Source organism: Spermophilus citellus, assembly GCF_964194105.1.
Source record: "Spermophilus citellus genome assembly, chromosome: 5".
Lineage (NCBI taxonomy): Eukaryota > Metazoa > Chordata > Mammalia > Rodentia > Sciuridae > Spermophilus > Spermophilus citellus.
In genome coordinates, this window is record NC_138186.1 from 128,242,966 (window position 1) to 128,264,347 (window position 21,382).

At 33.8% G+C, this 21,382-nt stretch overlaps 1 protein-coding gene across 5 annotated transcripts in view; it reads right to left on the reverse strand.

Moving 5' to 3' along the window:
• The window catches only part of TBC1D32 (TBC1 domain family member 32), a 204,141-nt gene that overhangs the window by 90,577 nt on the left and 92,182 nt on the right, over positions 1 to 21,382 (reverse strand). For all 5 annotated transcript variants that reach the window (XM_081295926.1, XM_081295923.1, XM_081295922.1 and 2 more), the window contains one exon: positions 13,937 to 14,025. In XM_081295926.1, coding sequence (XP_081152052.1) covers positions 13,937 to 14,025 — 89 coding nt within the window. The remainder of the gene's footprint in view (positions 1 to 13,936; positions 14,026 to 21,382) is intronic.

Genomic DNA, 21,382 nt, shown 5'->3' on the forward strand with positions numbered 1-21,382 from the left:
AGAAGGACATTATATACTGTTAAAAGGAACCATTCACCAACAAGACATAACAATTATCAATATTTATGCACCAAATAATGGTGCTGCGACATTCATAAAACAAATTCTCCTCAAGTTCAAGAATCACATAGACCACAACACAATAATTATGGGTGACTTCAACACACCTCTCTCACTATTGGACAGATCCTCCAAACAAAAATTGAATAAAGAAACTATAGAACTCAATATCACAATCAATAACCTATACTTAACTGACATATATAGAATATATGAACCATCATCAAATGGATATACTTTTTTCTCAGCAGCACATGGATCCTTCTAAAAAATAGACCATATATTATGCCATAGGGCAACCCTCAGTAAATATAAAGGGGTGGAGATAATACCTTGCATCTTATCTGATCATAATGGAATGAAAATGGAAATCAATGATAAAAGAAGGAAGGAAAAATCCTACATCACATGGAAAATGAACAATAGGTTACTGAATGATCAATGGGTTACAGAAGACATAAAGAAGGAAATCAAAAAATTCTTAGAGATAAATGAAAATACAGACACAACATATCGGAATCTATGGGACATAATGAAAGCAGTTTTAAGAGGAAAATTCATCGCCTGGTGGTCATTCCTCAAAAAAAGAAAAAACCAACAAATAAATGAGCTCACACTTCATCTCAAAGCCCTAGAAAAGGAAGAGCAAAACAACAGCAAATGTAGCAGAAGGCAAAAAATAATTAAAATCAGAGTGGAAATCAATGAAATTGAAACAAAAGAAACTATTGAAAAAATTAACAAAACTAAAAGTTGGTTCTTCGAAAAAATAAATAAGATCAACAGACCTTTAGCCATGCTAACGAAGAGAAGAAGAGAGAGAACTCAAATTACTAACATACGGGATGAAAAAGGCAATATCACAACAGATGCTACAGAAAAACAGAAGACAATTAGAAATTATTTTGAAAACCTATATTCCAATAAAATAGAAGATAGTGAAGACATCGATAAATTTCTTAAGTCATATGATTTGCCCAGACTGAGTCAGGAGGATACACACAATTTGAACAGACCAATATCAATGGATGAAATTGAAGAAGCCATCAAAAGACTACCAATCAAGAAAAGCCCAGGACCGGATGGGTATACAGCGGAGTTTTACAAAACCTTTAAAGAAGAATTAATACCAATACTTTTCAAGTTATTTCAGGAAATAGAAAAAGAGGGAGCTCTTCCAAATTCATTCTATGAGGCCAACATCACCCTGATTCCGAAACCAAACAAAGAAAATTCAAAGAAAGAAAACTACAGACCAATATCTCTAATGAACCTAGATGCAAAAATCCTCAATAAAATTCTGGCGAATCGAATACAAAAACACATCAAAAAAATTGTGCACCATGATCAAGTAGGATTCATCCCTGGGATGCAAGGATGGTTCAATATACGGAAATCAATAAATGTTATTCACCACATCAACAGACTTAAAGATAAGAACCATATGATCATCTCGATAGACGCAGAGAAAGCATTCGACAAAGTACAGCATCCCTTTATGTTCAAAACATTAGAAAAACTAGGGATAACAGGAACTTACCTTGACATTGTAAAAGCTATCTATGCTAAGCCTCAGGCATTCCCTCTAAAATCTGGAACAAGACAGGGATGACCTCTATCACCACTTCTATTCAATATAGTTCTCGAAACACTGGCCAGAGCAATTAGACAGACGAAAGAAATTAAAGGCATAAAAATAGGAAAAGAAGAACTTAAATTATCACTATCTGCAGATGACATGATTCTATACCTAGAAGACCCAAAAGGGTCTACAAAGAAACTACTAGAACTAATAAATGAATTCAGCAAAGTGGCAGGATATAAAATCAACACGCATAAATCAAAGGCATTTCTGTATATCAGAGACAAAACTTCTGAAACAGAAATGAGGAAAAAGACTCCATTCACGATATCCTCAAAAAAAAAAAAAATTAAAATACTTGGGAATCAACCTAACAAAAGAGGTGAAAGACCTATACAATGAAAACTACAGAACTCTAAAGAGAGAAGTAGAAGAAGATCTTAGAAGATGGAAAAATATACCCTGTTCATGGATAGGCAGAACTAACATCATCAAAATGGCGATATTACCAAATGTTCTCTATAGGTTTAATGCAATGCCAATCAAAATCCCAACGGCATTTCTTGTAGAAATAGATAAAGCAATCATGAAATTCATATGGAAAAATAAAAGACCCAGAATAGCAAAAGCAATTCTAAACAGGAAGTGTGAATCAGGCGGTATAGCGATACCAGATTTCAAACTATATTACAGAGCAATAGTGACAAAAACAGCATGGTACTGGTACCAAAACAGGCGGGTGGACCAATGGTATAGAATAGAGGACACAGAGACTAATCCACAAAGTTACAACTATCTTATATTTGATAAAGGGGCTAAAAGCATGCAATGGAGGAAGGATAGCATCTTCAACAAATGGTGTTGGGAAAACTGGAAATCCATATGCAACAAAATGAAACTGAATCCCTTTCTCTCGCCATGCACAAAAGTTAACTCAAAATGGATCAAGGAGCTTGATATCAAATCAGAGACTCTGCGTCTGATAGAAGAAAAAGTTCGCTCCGATCTACATATTGTGGGGTCGGGCTCCAAATTCCTTTTAGGACACCCATAGCACAAGAGTTAATAACAAGAATCAACAAATGGGACTTACTTAAACTAAAAAGTTTTTTCTCAGCAAGAGAAACAATAAGAGAGGTAAATAGGGAGCCTACATCCTGGGAACAAATTTTTACTCCTCACACTTCAGATAGAGCCCTAATATCCAGAGTATACAAAGAACTCAAAAAATTAGACAATAAGATAACAAATAACCCAATCAACAAATGGGCCAAGGACCTGAACAGACACTTCTCAGAGGAGGATATACAATCAATCAACACGTACATGAAAAAATGCTCACCATCTCTAGCAGTCAGAGAAATGCAAATCAAAACCACCCTAAGATACCATCTCACTCCAGTAAGATTGGCAGCCACTATGAAGTCAAACAACAACAAGTGCTGGCGAGGATGTGGAGAAAAGGGTACTCTTGTACATTGCTGGTGGGACTGCAAATTGGTGCGGCCAATTTGGAAAGCAGTATGGAGATTCCTGGGAAAGCTGGGAATGGAACCACCATTTGACCCTGCTATTGCCCTTCTCGGACTATTCTCTGAAGACCTTAAAAGAGCGTACTACAGGGATACTGCCACATTGATGTTCATAGCAGCACAATTCACAATAGCTAGACTGTGGAACCAACCCAGATGCCCTTCAATAGATGAATGGATAAAAAAAAAATGTGGCATCTATACACAATGGAGTACTATGCAGCAATAAAAAATGACAAAATCATAGAATTTGCAGGGAAATGGATGGCACTAGAGCAGATTATGCTTAGTGAAGCTAGCCAATCCCTAAAAAACAAATACCAAGTGTCTTCTTTGATATAATGAGAGCAACTATGAACAGAGTAGGGAGGAAGAGCAGGAAGAAAAGATTAACATTAAACAGAGACATGAGATGGGAGGGAAAGGGAGAGAAAGGGGAAATTGCATGGAAATGAAGGGAGACCCTCATTGCTATACAAAATTACATATAAGAGGTTGTGAGGGGAATGGGAAAATAAACAAGGAGAGAAATGAATTACAGTAGATGGGGTAGAGAGAGAAGATGGGAGGGGAGGGGAGGGGAGGGGGGATAGTAGGGGATAGGAAAGGTAGCAGAATACAACAATTACTAATAGGGCATTATGTAAAATTGTGGATGTGTAACCGACGTGATTCTGCAATCTGCATTTGGGGTAAAATTGGGGGTTCATAACCCACTTCAATCTAATGTATGAAATATGATATGTCAAGAGCTTTGTAATGTTGTGAACATCCAGTAAAAAAAATAATAATAATTAAAAAAAAAAGAATTGCATTGCATCAACCATATTTTCAATCTTTCTCTGTTAAGTAAACATTTATATAGTAATCAATTTCCTTTTTCTTCCATCTGTGTTTCCCTTTTTATATAGGCTATTGATTTTATAATTTGGACTACAGGTTATAGTGTATGATGATATGACTGCAAATGAACTAACAAAGAAAGAAAATCACCAAACACTAATAGAAGAGGATAAGAACATTTTTGTTTGTAAGAGGGAAATTATACTGTAGTAGGTGAGAGTTATTGCTGTTTGGGACTTTAGTGCTCTGAGGTTTAAATGATTCAAAATACCTGAAGTGCTTAGAACAGTCCTGGCAATAGTAAGCACTTCTTCAAATATTAGACATTATTATATTTTTGTATAATAAGCTTGAGATTCATTGCTGTTAGACAAACAGGAAAAAAAACTAAACAAGTGGAAAAATGATGTCTTATTAATTAATTCCAAGAAAAATAAATTGGTGAGGGAAAAATATATAATCACAATATATCTTTAAAATAGCAGTAAACAGCATTTAATCTTTTGTTATTGTTGTTGTCGTTGTTGTTGTTAAATGCTGACTCACTCTTCATTCAAACCATGCAGTTTTGTTTAGGATTCCCATTTCAGATAAAGTCAACACTGTTTATAAGTACTATCTTCTCATCTACTGCTGCTGTTGATGCCTATGAGTGTAGTGTTCATGACTGTTAGGTAGATAATAGTTTGTAACACTTGGTGCACATCAATCCTAAGAACCAATAAGTTAGTCATGATCAGAACACAGCTTCCCTAGGATCAGAACTCTCTCATGAAACATCTTTCTCCTACTGGTCCATGTCACCATGCAGAGCAGAAACTGTGAAGTCCCCAGCATACACTTTCTCAGCAAACCAGTACATCTTATGCCTTGTATTGAGAAAAAAGAACTGCCTGCACAATGGTCAGTGTCTCATACAAGTCACAAAGTGTATCCAAGTTAATCCTCCCTTTTAACATTAAAATTGTTTGATTTCTTCAAGAGTCAATTCTTCCTTCTTCACCAGAATTCAAATGGGGTCTTTCATGAATTTCTGCTCACTTCCAATACAACCAGATTATCTGTATTTAATTTTTGGAAAATCTTGCAGATTTGATTGTTAAACCCTCAGCTTATCATTTCATCTACTTCACCCGACACAAAAATTCTGATCCATTTTGGAGAAAGCTGTCATCTGTTCAGTATAGTCAAACATTCTCCCGGGTTCACCAACAACATTAGGTGCTTCAACCTACGTGTTTTGCACTTAATTTGGAACATGAGTTCTACCAATGCAGGTGTGACAAGTTGCTCCACAGTGTTTCCACGTTTCAGAATTCCGTTTTGGATCTGTGGAGCAGTTTTCTGGGGTCAATACTACTGCTTGGATCGCCTTGAACTCAGTCTCCAACTGTTGCAAGATGGAAATAACAAATGTGATTATCTTGCCAGTACATAACTGAGCTTGACCAATCATGTCATATCTTCCATTTCAAGGAATAATAGCCCTCTGATGAACAGAAGAAAGCATCTCAAAACTGTAAGCATACATGCACCCAAGAAGAGACTCCTTTAAATTCCTACCATCAAAATTGTCAACAAACTATTCCAGTTTCCCTTGACGACACCATCAGGGTACATTTCCTCTGGGCTGCCATTTTCTGTTATAATCTTCACAGCCATTAGAGGTGATCTAAAGAATCACTAAGTGGGCTGAGGATGTGGCTCAAGCGGTAGCGCGCTCGCCTGGCATGCGTGCGGCCCGGGTTCAATCCTCAGCACCACATACAAAGATGTTGTGTCTGCCGAGAACTAAAAAATAAATATTAAAATTCTCTTTCTCTCTCTCTCTCTCTCTCTCTCTCTCTCTCTCTCTCTCTCTCCCTTTCAAAAAAAAAAAAAAAAAAAGAATCACTAAGCACTCTACTAAAAAAAAAAAAAAACACACTTAACCTATTTAGTACAGTAAACCTCTCAGCTGCACTTGGAGTCTTGATTCAGTATTTCTGAAAGATAAAACTCCAAACCTTGCTGAAGTAGGAGAATAGACACCCAGCAGAGCAGGGCAAGACTACATGGAATCTGAAGATACTCTTACATTTTACGATTAATTTAAACTAATCTTATTATGAAAGACCTACACTTTCAACTAATTCTCTATTTTCATCTCATGCTCAGTGGTACCTTAATTACTAGTATTTCTAGATGTACTAAAACTCAAAAAAGTTACTTTGCATTTCCTCCACTGACAGCTCAGGTGTCAGCTTTCCTGGCCTGCTCTATCAATTACAACTTACCCACTGGTTTTGTAGCTCCCAAAATTATAATTTGGAAGCCTCAACTTACCTGAAAGATTTTCTCCCTCACATCCTTTCTTACTAAAAAGTGGTTCCATCAGTATAAGGGAGTAAACTAAGAAATGGAAAACTAGATTTCAGCTAACAGGATCTAACTCAAGAGAGGAAAAAAAGAATCCCCCAGTACAGAGTAGAACAAAAAGAGTGTGATAAAACAGATCACCTGGTGCACACTAGCTTCAGAGTTTGTTTCTATATACATATAAACAGGATATGGACTCTGCCATCAAGAATGTAAAAATCTTTTGGCCTAAAACAACTGAAAAGAATAACTATAAATCAACTACACATGCATTTATGTATTAAGAAAGTACAATGCATGGGTTAGGCATTACATTCTTTGGAACCAGACTACCAGGATGCAATGTCCCAGCTTACATGAATTATTACGTGTGTTATTTTATGTAAATAACTTAACTCCACTATGCCACAGATGATTCATTTATTAAAAAAGAAAAAGAAAATGGAGCCCAGCACCACTGTGCACACATGTAATCCAAGCAACTTAGATGCTGAGGAAGGAGAATCACCAAATTCAAGACAAGTCTCAACAACAGCGAGACCCTGTCTCAAAAGGACTGGGAATGTTGCTCAGTGGTAAAGTACCCTGGCATTCAATCCCCAATTCCCCTCCCCACCAAGATATGTGAAACCAATACAAGTACCTGGGACATAATGAACATTGTAAGTGTTACACAATAACAGAGGTGACAGTATAATTTTTTGAATATTCTGGAGATACACTATTATTAGATACATAGAAAATAAACTATGATAAAAAGTCATGCAATAATTAACTCAAGAAAGAAGTTTAAGGAAAAAGAACATATAGCCCTATTCTTTAATCCATCAATGAGTAATATTTATAGTCATAACATTATAAGCCTTCAATGGTGATTTAATCAAGATTATGATAAAACTGTAGAGAGAGAGAGCAGAAAACATCTAAATCCTAAGCTTCTAAGTCACAAAAGAGAAGAGATAAAGGTTTAAAGTTGAAAAATCAAGACAGTAACAAACATTTTATTTAAAAATCTAGAGATGAATAGCAAAAGAAACAAATGCAGTGAGTCAAGAGTTGCAGCCTCTGAAGAGTGGACTTAGAAGTATGGAAGGATAGTTAGAGGATTCCTTTTCATTCTTAAGAACTTTCCCATACTATTTGACTTTATAAACTATGTACATTTATTTCCTTAATAAAAATGTAAATTTAAAATAGTGTTTGGTAGACGTCATATAGATCATGAATTAACATCTTTTCTAGCTTCTCTGTCAAAAAAAAAAAAAAAAAAAAGCAACAAAAGCTCTGTACTGGAAGTGGAAAAGGAAAACTTAAACCACACAAAATTGGGACCCTTTATTCAGTTCTTCACTTTTACTCAACTAAATAAAAACAAATATATTTGTCTCCTAATCTCTAAATTATGATTTTAAAAAAGTGTGTATTTCTGTGTACCCCCTTTTTGTTACTCATTTTATTTGACTGTTCTCTGTAACATTTCTCTTCTACCATGTTATTGAAATTTCTTTCATTCATATGTTCATGCAGAAAATATTTATTAAATTAAATCTCTACCAAGTCAGCACTTTGTTAGTTACTGTCTTCTTTATGGCTTCTGCAACGTTTTTTTTCTTTTTGTAATTTTTTTTTGTTATTGTTGCTGATTTTTTCTCCTCCTCTACCTTTGCAATTGTAATTATCTTCTAGAGTTACATTTTCAGTTGTGAATTGGAGTGGATATACATTGTATACAACTAGAGATATGAAAAATGTGCTGTATATGTGTAATATGAACTGTAATGCATTCTTCTGTCATTTATTTTAAAAAATCAATTAAAAATATATTACCATTTCATTAATGTGAGGAGGCAGGCACTTATCCAGAGTAACTGGAGTGGTTCTGTACAGTTTAATGTTTGCTATCTTCTCCAATTGAAGGAATTTTAAATATGTTCTTAGTTTATCTCAACCCTGCAGTCACAGTTTCCTTTTTTTCTGCTCTTTTCTCTTCATATTAATTCAGTATATTCAGGGAAGAAATACATTTCATTTCTCTTAACAATCTAAATCTTTCTGTATATATATAATCATAAATTCTGTAAACTATAGTTTGCAAACTCTAATCAAATATAGTTTGTGTGCATTCACATTCATAGGTGTATATTATATATACCCGGCATACATGTGCACATATGTCTCACTTAACCAAACACAATTCATTCCTGTAATACATTTTCCTTCTGATCAACCCAAACTAGTAGAATAGCAAAGCTCAATTCCCCTCCTGTGATCAAAACAAAAAAAAGAGATAAGCGTTACAGAAACACTAGCTGCACACACACTAGCCACACCCCCAAGTCCTGAGCTTAATGTTTTCAGTACACATATAACCACATCTGAAGAAGAGAGGAAAAAGAGTCAGTTTGCCACCAAAATCCTGTGTGAGCATTGAAGATGGAGCAGAGGCTATGGGGAACCCACTCATTTACTCTTGGCAACAAATTCAGATCAGAGTTCAGAAATATTCTTGCACCTCCTGGAATTGGAGATTAGATTGAGCTTTTGTAAATATGCATAGAGTATGGTTTGGGGTACCACCGAGTTTGATGAGTTTGCGTAGTATACAGATCTGAATGTTCAATAAAACTTACAAATATGCTCAAAGAAAAGCTTAAGGTAGATATACAGAGTTTTTAGTAAAGAACAGATAATTAAAGCCACTGTGGAAACAAAAGGTTCCTAGAATTGTCAATTACTCAAACTGGGAAAAGGGTAGCCAGGCTTTATAAAAATATGTTTCTTTTCTGCATTAATTATTTCATATTCTTTGATAATCTAAATATATGATTCCTCTCTAGGCAATAAAGTTAATAAGAATGATCACATTTCATTTACTCATCATTAAATTCCCCCACATCTAGCACAGAACATAGCTTATAAGCATTCTGTAATTATTAGGGAAATAAAATAGGGAAGAGTAATTTAAGAATTATAAGTATTATTCTGCAGTAACCTATAAAAGATACTGCATATCTTAAGGTGCTACACTGAGAAACTCAGATTAGCTTAGATAGGAAAATATGGTCTCAGACTCATAAAGGCAGGTTAGGAAAAAGGCAAAAGAACAACCTCTTAATATGGACTGAATATGTGTCCCAAAGATTCATGAGCTAGAAGTCTGATCTCCAATGGGGTGCTGCTGAGGTGATAGAATAGATAACAGGTGCATCTTGGAGAAAGGTGATTAGGTCAGTGGAGGTGCCACTCTCAAAAGAGATTCATGTAGTTCCCTGTGGGTCCATCTCAGTTCCCACAAAACCCTAGTTTGTTCCCTTAAGATCCTGGCTATTATAAAAAGAGTGAGTCTGGCCTCCAAATACCCTGGTTTCCTGTCCTTCCATGTGATTGCTCTCTTCTGAACATGACAGGTTCCCTTTCCATTTTTTTCACCATGCTGTCATGCAGCCAGTGGACTTTTACCAGGTTCCTGGCACCATACTAGGAGTTTAGACTCTCCACTCATCAGAATCATAAGCCAATTAAACCTCTTTCCTTTTTAAGTTACCCAGCCTCAGGTATTTTGTTGTATCAACAAAAAATAGACTAGGGATAAACAGGGACAAGGAAAGGAGGACAACAAGCATTAATGTCCTCATCTTTCAAAGCAGTGATTAAATGAATACTATTTAAAGTTAAATATAATGCTCAAACCTCTTGAACAATGTTCAAGCCTCTTGAAATGTTTTACCTAATATTTTTTTTTTCTTAATCTTCAAAGAATCTCTGGGAAAATAACAACTCCTGGAGTGAAAATTAAAAAAAAAAAAAAAAGTTTTTTTTCAAATTCAGAAATTCTTTCAGTCTCATGAGGGTTTCTTTTTTCTTTTCTATAAAATTCAGTTAGAATTTAAAGTGTCAACTATATTATGATTCCATTTCTATAAAAGAATTTAGTTCTATCCTTCTATTTGTATATGTATAAAAAGATGTCTAGAATAATTTTCTTCAATGTTAATAATGACACTTTGGGAATTAGGATGAATTTCACTTAATTTATCATGCTTAAGTTCCTGTATTGGTTAATTTCTTTAAAATAAAGATAAATTATTGTTTGAAAAACAAAGAGAAAATTAAGATGACTTTCAGATTTAAGCAACTGAAGAGATGAATGGGCCACTTAAGGAGATAGAAATGAAAGATTAGTTTTGCTAGTTTTTGTGGAAAGAGGTTTGACAGATCCAAGAATTCAATTTTAGACATGTTAAGTCTGTGATGACCAAGAAATGAATGAATAGAGATGACAAGAGGCAGTTTTTTATGTGACTTGGTGGCTCAGAAGAGAAGTTTGGGTTGGGAATATAAATTGAGGCATCTGCCAACATAGGTAGACATATTTAAAGATAAAGGTGAAAAGAATTAGAAGCAAAGTACAGAGAAGAAATGTCCCTGAGCCCAGAACTAATTCCTGAGAATTTTAACATTCAGATGTTGCTTAGAGAATGAGAAGAGAAACTGCAACCATAGGAGTATGCAGCATCGCAAAAACAAAGAGAAGATAATTTTTCATACAGAAAAATATGGTCTATTATACTAAATGCTACTGATAGTTTTCATAAAATGAGAATTTGAAAAGAAGAATGCATTAGAGTCATTAATATGGAAATTATAAGTGACCTTGATGTGAGCAGAATGAACAACTCTGTAAGAGTTATAAACTCAAAGCCAAATCAAAATGGAGAAAACAGAGGTGAGCTAGTGAGGACAATTTGTATAGATAAGTGAGAATCAGAGAAATAATACAGTGACTATAGGAAGAAATGAAGTCAAGGGCAGTTTCCTTGCATGTGTTTTGTGTTTTCTTTCATTTTAAGATGAAATATGTGAAGGCTTCACACTGATAGGAATGATCCAGTATCAAAGGATAGAGTGCAAGAATTAAGGTAGGGGCAAAGGAGAGGGGTAAACAAAAAAAAAAAAAAAAAGAATTCTTCTTGAGTATTAGACATTTATAATGCCAAATTCAGAATTAAATAAAATGATGCTGCTGAAAAGTGAAAAACCACATTTCACTAATCCTCCTCTAAACAATGCAATAAACAAGTTGAATCAAACTTATCCTCAATAGTTCTGAGGTAGAGGAAAATAAAAAACGAACGAAATAAGCAATACTAAACCAAGAAATCAAACACATTAATGAGATGGTCTCCTAATTAAGGTATAATTAAAAACACACACAAATATGGTGAGAATAAGACACAGATAAAAGTACAAAATACACAGAAACACAAGCTTTATATATAACAAAATGCTAAGTTCTAAATTATCACTATTAGAACTCAATGACCAATAACATACTGAAATTAGCAGAAAAACTAAATTACCTAACTTCAAATGTATTGCTCAAATACAACTTAGTTGAAGATTATGGGAATGAACTTCAAAATACAATAAAGACCAATTGATTATCAAAGAAAAACTTATTAAAAGGCAAATAATTAAAATACAAACTTTTCTTCACAAAGTGATGTTGTCATTTTCTGTCTGAACACTGATGTTTTAAACTAGCAATTAACTAGGCAGCATGTGGAAGACTACTGAGATACTAGAAAAAAATGAAGACAAAAATTATTTCACAGTAAAACAGAAAAATGGAACAAGAAAAGATACAGAAATATATGTAGCACTGCTTACTGGTACTATTGTTACCACTATTTTATACCACTTTCTACATGCCAGGCACTGTTTTAAGCACTTTGAATTTATCATATGTAATTCTCCCAACAATTCTATTAGGAAAATAATGCAATTATCCTCCATTTTACAGATGAGTGATGGTGTCCCACCTAACACAACTAGTAAACATCAGGTAGTCAGACTCAAGTCTACATTGCTAACCACCATAACTTACAATTCTACCTATCAAAAATGGGATGGTAAATTTCCGAGGGTAAGACACAATAATTTCACTTAGATATTATGAGAAAGTATACACTATGAAAATTAATAGTATTCCCAGAAGCTTTGAACTGCCTCTTTATATAACTTAATAAAAACCTATTAAATCTTTTTTTTCTAAAAGGGACACTAGAGAAAAAACATAATACAAGGAATGTACAGAAATAAAACAAGAAATTCACTCAGTATATCAATAACACCAGGCAAATACCTATGTCGTATTACTACAAAACTTAGAAATATATTTGCTATGTAAAAGGAGATCACATTGAATGGATTTCTTTCCCCTACTTAACCCTCATTGCTGCTTGCTATATAATGTATCTGATGCTATAAACTGAAAATTAAAATCTACTATGAAAAAACATTCTTAGATAAAGTGTATACCATCCAAAAAGCTGTAATAACTACAGCTTTTCTACATCTTCTTTGAACCAGAAAGCCCCAAATGAAGCTATTAATAATTGTTATAATTTAACTACATTATAGGAAGACATATTAGTTTGTTAAATATTTTCAAAGTATATAGAGAATGCCTATTTTGCAACATACAAATATTTAACATAAACATTTGAATATTTTAAATAAAGTATTACAAAATATTTTACATAAAATATTAACTTTATAATAATAATGTATTGATATTAATGAATAGTAAAAAATATTAAAGTACAGATCTATAAAATATACTACAATCAGAGAATTCTAATTTTAGAAAAGTAATATCTTTGCTTTTTTTTTTTAAAAAACAATTCCTTTATTTTATTTATTTATTTTTATATGATGCTGAGGATTAAACCCAGGGCCTCGCATGTGCTAGACGAGCACTCTACCGCTGAGCCACAATCCCTGCCCTACTTTACTTCTTAAGTAGTGCATTATCATTGACTTCTCTCATGCGTGAAAAAATTACTTTACTAGAAGAAAGAGAAAAAAAAATCATGAACCTATGAAAATGGAAAATTTCCTTAATTCAGCTGTTTTTAAAGGTAGTAATTTGTAGGTGTGAAGCCTGTCATATATCTATATACAACCAAAAGTTTGAGAATTTCATAAGTCTATAACCCTACCTACTCTGCTTTATTTTCCACTTGAACATGCTTCATAAAATGTTAAGGAATATGAACTCGACCAGAAATATTTAAATCTCAGGAAAAGTAAAGCTGAAGAATAATGATCAACACCAAGAAGCAAAATGTGGGTTTCAAGATAAATCATCTACAACTGGGCCTCTTTCAAAGCTTTATTATGGCAAGAGTCTAATCAAATACCAACACAGGGAAGCCCCAGGTGACTACTGAATAAACTAAATGATACAGTCTCCAACATGCTTCTATTAAATCGAGTAGAAGTAGAAAACAAGGTAATAATATAGAACCCAAATTCAGAGAAAGACTATAGTATAAAAAATTGTTATAATTTATCTACATTATAGGAAGACATATTAGTTTATGTTAAATATTTTTAAGGTATATAGAAAGTGCCTATTTTTTGCAACATATAAATATTTAAGATAAATATTTAAATATTTAAAATAAAATATTTAACATAAAATATTAACTTTATAAATAATAATGTATTTATATTCAACTAAAATAAACATTTGAAATAAAATTTAGCACCTTACCTGAGACCAAAGATATGTGATTGTTCATAGTTGAACAATGAACGAATCTTAGCTTCAGAATTCAAAATGATAAGTCTATCAATTATATCCTGGAAGACAGAAAGAATGAGATTATATTGACTGAAACTATTCAAAGAAAATTACATCAATAAATATTCATTTATATTTGTGGTTCTCAAATGTGACTTTATACTGGAATTACCTGGGAAATTGTAACAAAGCAAAAAAACACATGGAAACTCTGGTCCCAACTCCAGAGGTCTGAATTACCTGGCTTGGGTCTATCTTGGGTACTAGAACTTGTGTTAGTTCCTAAAGTGAATCTGGTGCTCAATCAAAATGGAAAACCACCAATTTATATTGCATTTTGAAACCAGTGAACAATTTATATAGTTAAAATTGCCAAAAATGTGAACTACTTTGAAAAGCAAATACGAAATCTACAAATGTGAAGCATAAAAGGTGAATATAAATGTTCCTTATCTAATAACTGTTGGAACTTTTATTAATAATGATTCTCTGGCTCATGTTAATAAGTGGTTTCCAACACTGGTTGAACAATGGAATCACCTAGTGTTTTAGTAAGCTATTTCACTGCTGTGACTAAAGAACCCAACCAGCACAATTGTATGGGGAGTAAAAGTTTATTTGAGGGTTCACGGTTTCAGAGGTTCAATCCACAGACAGCAGGCTCCATTCTTAGGGGCTCAAGATGAGGCAGGATATCATGGCCAAAGACTGTGACAGAGGGAAGCAGCTCATATAATGATCACAAGCAGAGAGAGAGGTCTCCACTTGCCAGATAAAAATACATACTCCAAAGCCACACCCACAATGAACCATTTCTCTCAGTCACACCTCACCTGCCTCCAGTTAGCACCCAGCTAATACCATCAGGGATTAATCCAATGATTAGGTTAAAGCTATAACCCAATCATTTCTCCTCCAAACCTTCTTGCGCTAACACATGAGATTTCGGGAAGACACCACATCTAAACCATAACACCCAAAGAACTTAAAAAAAAAAAAAAAGTACATAAGATGCCAGGTTCTACCTAAGACCAACTGAGTTGGTTTAGACACTATGCCTAGGCTCAAATTTTGACTTAATAGTCTCCAAAGTTCCCCAAGATATTCCAACGTATACTTAGGTCTCAAAACTGTTAAGTCAAGTGCAGAGAGACTCTCATGACCTACGTGCCACTTGTTGTCCCAAACACTGACAATTTTAGCCTACTACTTTCTAAAAGCTTTTTCATATGCCCTGCTTTGGTGTAGGCCTAAGAAATTTATTCAGATGTAGGCCTAAGAAATTTATTCAGATGTAGGCCTAAGAAATTTATTCACACAAACATTTGTCTCTCTAGTTGCTCATTTTCCTAACCAAGAAATCTGCTACCCTTTATTGAGTTCAAATTGAGGATATTTCTGTGATCAATATAGCAAAATAAGGAAGGTTTTGCAAGGAAGTGAAGTAAAATTTATTCAGGCCTTTCTGAATGATGATACAAAAACCATATCATCAAATAAATAAGAAGCAAATGAATGAGCTTGTGAGGAGAAGAAAATAATGGGTAACTCAATCACATTTGAAAAATACTAATTAAAACATAGTCAAAACTGGATTTTGGGTAAACTTCCCTAGTAAAAATGTATACCTAACATATAGGAAGGCACTTACTATTCTACAATACTTTGTAGAAATTTGTAATTAATACTAAAGCAACGTAAGAGTTTAAATCAATAATTACTAATGAACTACATAAAAATGAGAATACTGTGAATTTTAAAAGATGGGATCCAAACAGTATGACAGACACTGACCTACACAACTGAGATTCATATCCCCAGCCGCATAGTCATATTCTTATTATTTCCCCTTCTCCTGAAATCTCTCCACTGACTGCCCTGATTTAGCCATAGAATCAGAGTCACAGAACTCTCATTAACTCAACCAGACACCTGGATATTATTATGTAAGATTTAATGGCAAAACTTGTTGCTATGTAGTTCTTCAAATAAGTAGATATTTTTACTGATTAAGAATTACTCTAATTTTTATGAAATGATCAATTATCATCACTATGTTTACCATAGTTAATCTTCACAGAACAATTGAGAACTGATTGTAAACCATGTGTGTCACTAACCTTTTCTACCTGAGGAAAGGCTGCCAGTCAATTCTATGATAAGTAGTTCCCGAAAGGATTATCATAGATTTGTCTTCATTAGTGGGGTACTAGTATAGGTAGCTGAAATTTCCACAGCTATTTGAACACAAAACTAAGTTCAGACAATTTGATAGCTGGTAACTCCTTGTAACTCTAAAGTTCTGGTTATGAATCTAAGTACTAGATACTGTAGGAATAAAAATGATCCAAAGAGACTGTATTACCAACAAGCTAATGGAAGAGTAGATTGCAGCAATCTATCAATGATAATGCATTTCCAGAGAACAAATGTTACAGTAAATAATTTCTGCTTCGAAGAGGATTACATTGATGTATCACCACTTAGGGAAGAAAACGAAACTACTGGGAAGCCTGTCTTATGGAGAGCTTCAGTTTCTAAGTACCATAACGTGTGTCAGGAAAGGAAGCAGCTTCCTAAATCAAGAAGCAGCTTCCAGGCAATAGGCTAATGAAAGTAAGGCCTGGGACTTGCAAATAGTAATCGGAAACTATCGCTTTTTAAAAGTATCATCAAGCCTGAGAATATGCTCAGTAATATGGCAGGTCAGACTGAGACCAAGCCTAGAAAAACAAATAGAATTCTATATTAATAGATATATATCTATTTATATAGAATGCCTACTCAATTTACAATGGTCACAAAGGCCATATTTGTACTGACTTCCTTTAATTAGGAAACAGGCAAGTGAAAGGTAAGGAGTAGGTCAATAACAATGCCCCTATAATTCTTGCACCTGCTCTTCTATGAGTGGAATATCATTGGAATATCATTGGTAAGCCTATGAATAAAATTAAACCAGTCAAAGTCCTTCCTTGGGATTGTTTTAAAGTGGGAAAGTAGAAGAAAACGCCACACTCCTGTTTGAGTTATAGTGAGTTACATGGTGACACTACTCCCAAAAAGTTTTTCTGTGTCCTAACCCCCAGAACCTATGAATGTTAGCCAATTCAAAAAAGGGGGATCTTTGCAGAGATAATTAAGATTCTTAAAATAAGATCATTCTGGATTATCTTTGAAAACTTAAATCCAAGACAACTGTCTTTATAAAAAAAGCACAGGTGGCACACTTTAGACAGATTTATGGCCACATAACATGGAGGCAGAAAGTAGAGTTGAGCAGCAACAAGACATGAAATGTCTAGAAAAGTCATAGGTCAAAGAGACAAATAAGAATTCTTCCCTGGAGCCTTGGGAAGGAGTATAGCTTTGCTGACACCTTGATGACTTCTGGCCTCCAGACCTCTTCCACCATGATGTTCTTTCTGCCTTTGCCTTGAGCCTTGAGGAATGAACTCAGCCTTCTATAGAGTTAGACTACTAAAACTGTGATCCCCTAAATAAACTTTTTATCCTCTAATTGTTCTTGTCAGGTCTTATGGTCACAGTGGCAATAAAGCTGACTAAAGCCCTATCTAACACACCACCATGTCCTTATGCCACTATCAAAGACCAGAAAACTGTGATAGTAACTAAAAATCAATATAAAATTATACATGTTTTAGGGGAAGAATACTTGGTGTCATTTACCTTTAACTTACTAAAGTACAATGTGAAAGCTGTTCACAGGGGCTAGAATTTCACAGGATAGTAGATCTAAATACATGAAAAGATAAGGCATACTGTTCTTAAGATCTAAAAAATTTCTTAAAAATTGGGAAGAAAAAGAGCAACACAAACAGAAAAACAGGCAAAAAAAAAAGAAAAATTTATAGAAAGAAAATGTCAATGGCCATAAACACAGGAAAAGAGCCAGGTGTGGGGGTTCATGCCTGTAATCCCAGCAACTCAGGAGGCTAAGGAAGAAGGATTACAAGTTCATGATCAGCAATTTAGCAAGATTCGAAGCAATTTAGTGAGACCCTGTCTCAAAATAAAAAATAAAAAGACTGAGAACATACCTCAGTGGTAAAGCACCCTTGGTTCAATCCCTAGTACAAAAATAAATAAATAAATGCAAATAAACACAAGAAAAAATATTCTGTTAATAACAAGAAAAATATAATTGTTGTATTACCTGTCAAATAAATACCTTCTGACCAACCACTGAGCCACATTTCCAGTCCATTTTTTTGTTTTATTTTGTTTTTGTTTTTTGTTTTTAATTTTGAGACTGTGTCTCACTAAATTGCTTAAGGCCTTGATAAATTGCTTAGGGCCTTGCTGAGGCTGACTTTGAACTTGGCATCCTCCTGCCTCAGAGTCCTGAGAGGCTGGGATTACAAGTGTGTACCACTGCAGCCAACAACCACATAATCTTCTTAAACAGCCTACAAAGACAAGGTACTATACTGTACTGATTGGACAAAATGATTATTCCCAGTGAATGGAAATCCAGCAATGTATGGTATATAATACATATGAATTTACTTTTTAATCTAGTAATCATGCTTCTGGAAACACTGCCCCAAGATACTATGGTAGGCAGAATTCCAAGACAGATTCCAAGATTCTAAGGTTTTAAACACAAATAAACTAATGTAAAGGGAATTTTGTTGATGTAACTAATGTCCTTAATCAAGTGACTTTGATATGGGAGATTACCTAGAAGGCCCAACTCTAATCAAATGAGCAATTTAAATGCAAAGTTTTAGAAGGGAGGGGAGGGGAGGGGGAATAGTAGGGGATAGGAAAGGTAGCAGAATACGACAATTACTAATAGGGCATTATGTAAAATTGTGGATGTGTAACCGACGTGATTCTGCAATCTGCATTTGGGGTAAAATTGGGGGTTCATAACCCACTTCAATCTAATGTATGATGTATGATATGTCAAGAGCTTTGTAAAGTTGTGAACAACCAATAAAAAAATAAATAAATAAAAAATAAAAAAAAATTTAAAAAAAAATGCAAAGTTTTCCCAACCTGGTCACAAAATAGGAATTCTGAGAGATTCCAAGAATGAGAAAGATGTGATATGAGGCGAGTTTTCCTATTCTGAAATGGAAAGGGCTAAAGAACAAAGGCCTGAGATATGCCTCTAGAAAGTAAAAGAAACCACTGGCAGACAGAGAGTTAATACCAGACACTTAAACCCTCCTGCATCCACTGACTGAATTCTGCCACAATAATAATAGTTAGGAAGTAAATGTTTGCTCAGAGCCTCTATAGGAGCACTTGGCCTTGCCAACATCTTGATTTTAGCCTTGTAATACTCTAAGCAGAAAACTCAGGCAGTTTGTACTGGATTTCTGGCTTACAAAACTATGTGCTAATAAATGGGTGTTTGTTTTAAATTGTTAGGTTTGTTAGGAATTTGTTGTACAGGAATAGAAAAGATACAGACACACTTACAAATATAAGCCAGACTAATAATTTTGATATCATTCCTATTAGCAAAACAATGGGAAAAAAACAAGTTTCCACCAATAGGAGACTGGATAAATAAAATATAGCACATCTACACAATAAAGTATTATGTGACTTTTACAGGGGAAAATGGATAAAAAAGAGTTCTAGTTTCTGCTAAGAAATAATCCAAGATATGTAATTATGAGAAAAATGTAAAGGGCAGGTCAGTGTTTACAATATGTATTCTTCTGCTTAAAAAAACTTAAAGGGAAATAAAACATATTTTTTAAAAGGACATTAGAAAAAAATAGACCAAAAAACAAATTTGTTACCTATAAAGCAGTGTAAGAATAGCCATGCTCTTTATTTCTGCTGTCCAATATGGTGGCCACTAGCCTATTATATCAAGCAGAGAGCATGTATTTGAAAATTTGAAATGTGGGTAGCACTTAAAAATAATGATTTTTTATTTTATATAATTTTTATTATTTGATTTGAATAGAAACTGGGCTAGTAGGTATGGTATTAAAGATCAACGTCTACAAGGGGAAGAGGAGGGAGGATTAATACAGAAGCATATTATATACATGTACCTACTTATATATCGAAATTGCATAATGGTTTTTCATAATTTGGTATCTTATTTTAACTATGGCAAGAAAAAAAAGAAGTAAAAACTTCTTTAATTCTAAAACATTCTGAAACAGACCTATTAATTTAGTGGTAAATCAGGCAAAGCAGAAATTTAGAGGCTAACGTGGTAGAGGTTTATTTACATCAAATGATTTTTAAATCATGGTATTTTATTTATAAAACCCCAAAACATATGCTAAGGACAAAGGAATGAAATATGCATCTGTTGACTGTATTTTGTTTTGAAACTATTGCATGTACATTTTACCATACAGCAAATAAATATTTTTGTCCATGTAATAAAAAGCTTAAGAATTAAGACTGTTCATGAAAAAACAAAGACAAGTAAATAAAAAATACCAATATGAATTACTAATTTTTATCTCAATAATGAAAACAAAACAATCTGCTATTTCCCTTCTCTATCTACTGAAATGCACAGAAATAAGGTCAACTCTTAACCATGATGCCTAGGGACGTTTTTAAGTAACAATTTCTGCCAAAAGGAAAAAAAGTCTTTGAAGATGGATCATTCTATACCTGAGCCACAAAATGTACAAAAAGAGTCTAGAACATTGTACATAAGAAAGCAATATATTGAACAGTTGGATATGTGCAAATATTCAAAATACTCAACAGCAAAGAAGGAATATCTAAATCAAAAGCAAAAAAAGACTGCACTGGATCAAACATATACATAGATACAACAGAAGTTCATCATAATAACACTAAAACCTCCTTTTTAGAGATAACTATAGCACCAATCATTACTCTGAAAATTAACAAACACTCAAGAAGTTATTCTGTCTTTCCAGAAATAACTGCATTTCAGGGTTACCTTTACTAAACCTTTTGTTAAAGAATTTTATTTAAATTTAAAAAAAGAATTAGAATCACCACTTCGCACCTGCTAATGAAGCAATGAATCTGTGAAACACAAAAAGAACAAACCAGTTTCTCCAATAAATCAATAGTGTGGAAACAAAAGGGAGGGAAAGCTGTTTAGAATAAGAGAAATTTAGAAGACATGAAGACTGAGTATACATATGGTCCTTGTTTAGATCATGACTTAACCAACTGTAAAAAAAAAATAATAATAACTTTAAGACAATGACAGAAGCTTCTATATGGATTACATATTAGATACTATCAAGAGATTATAGGCAGTATTTTGAGATGATAATGCCATTAGGATTTATGGTGGTAATTCAAATCAAAGTAAAAACAAAAAGGTCCTTATCAGTGACACATACTAAATTATTTACTGGCAAACTGACATTATGCGTGGAATACCTAATTCAGGAGACAAAACCAGAAGTAAAAAGGAAGAAA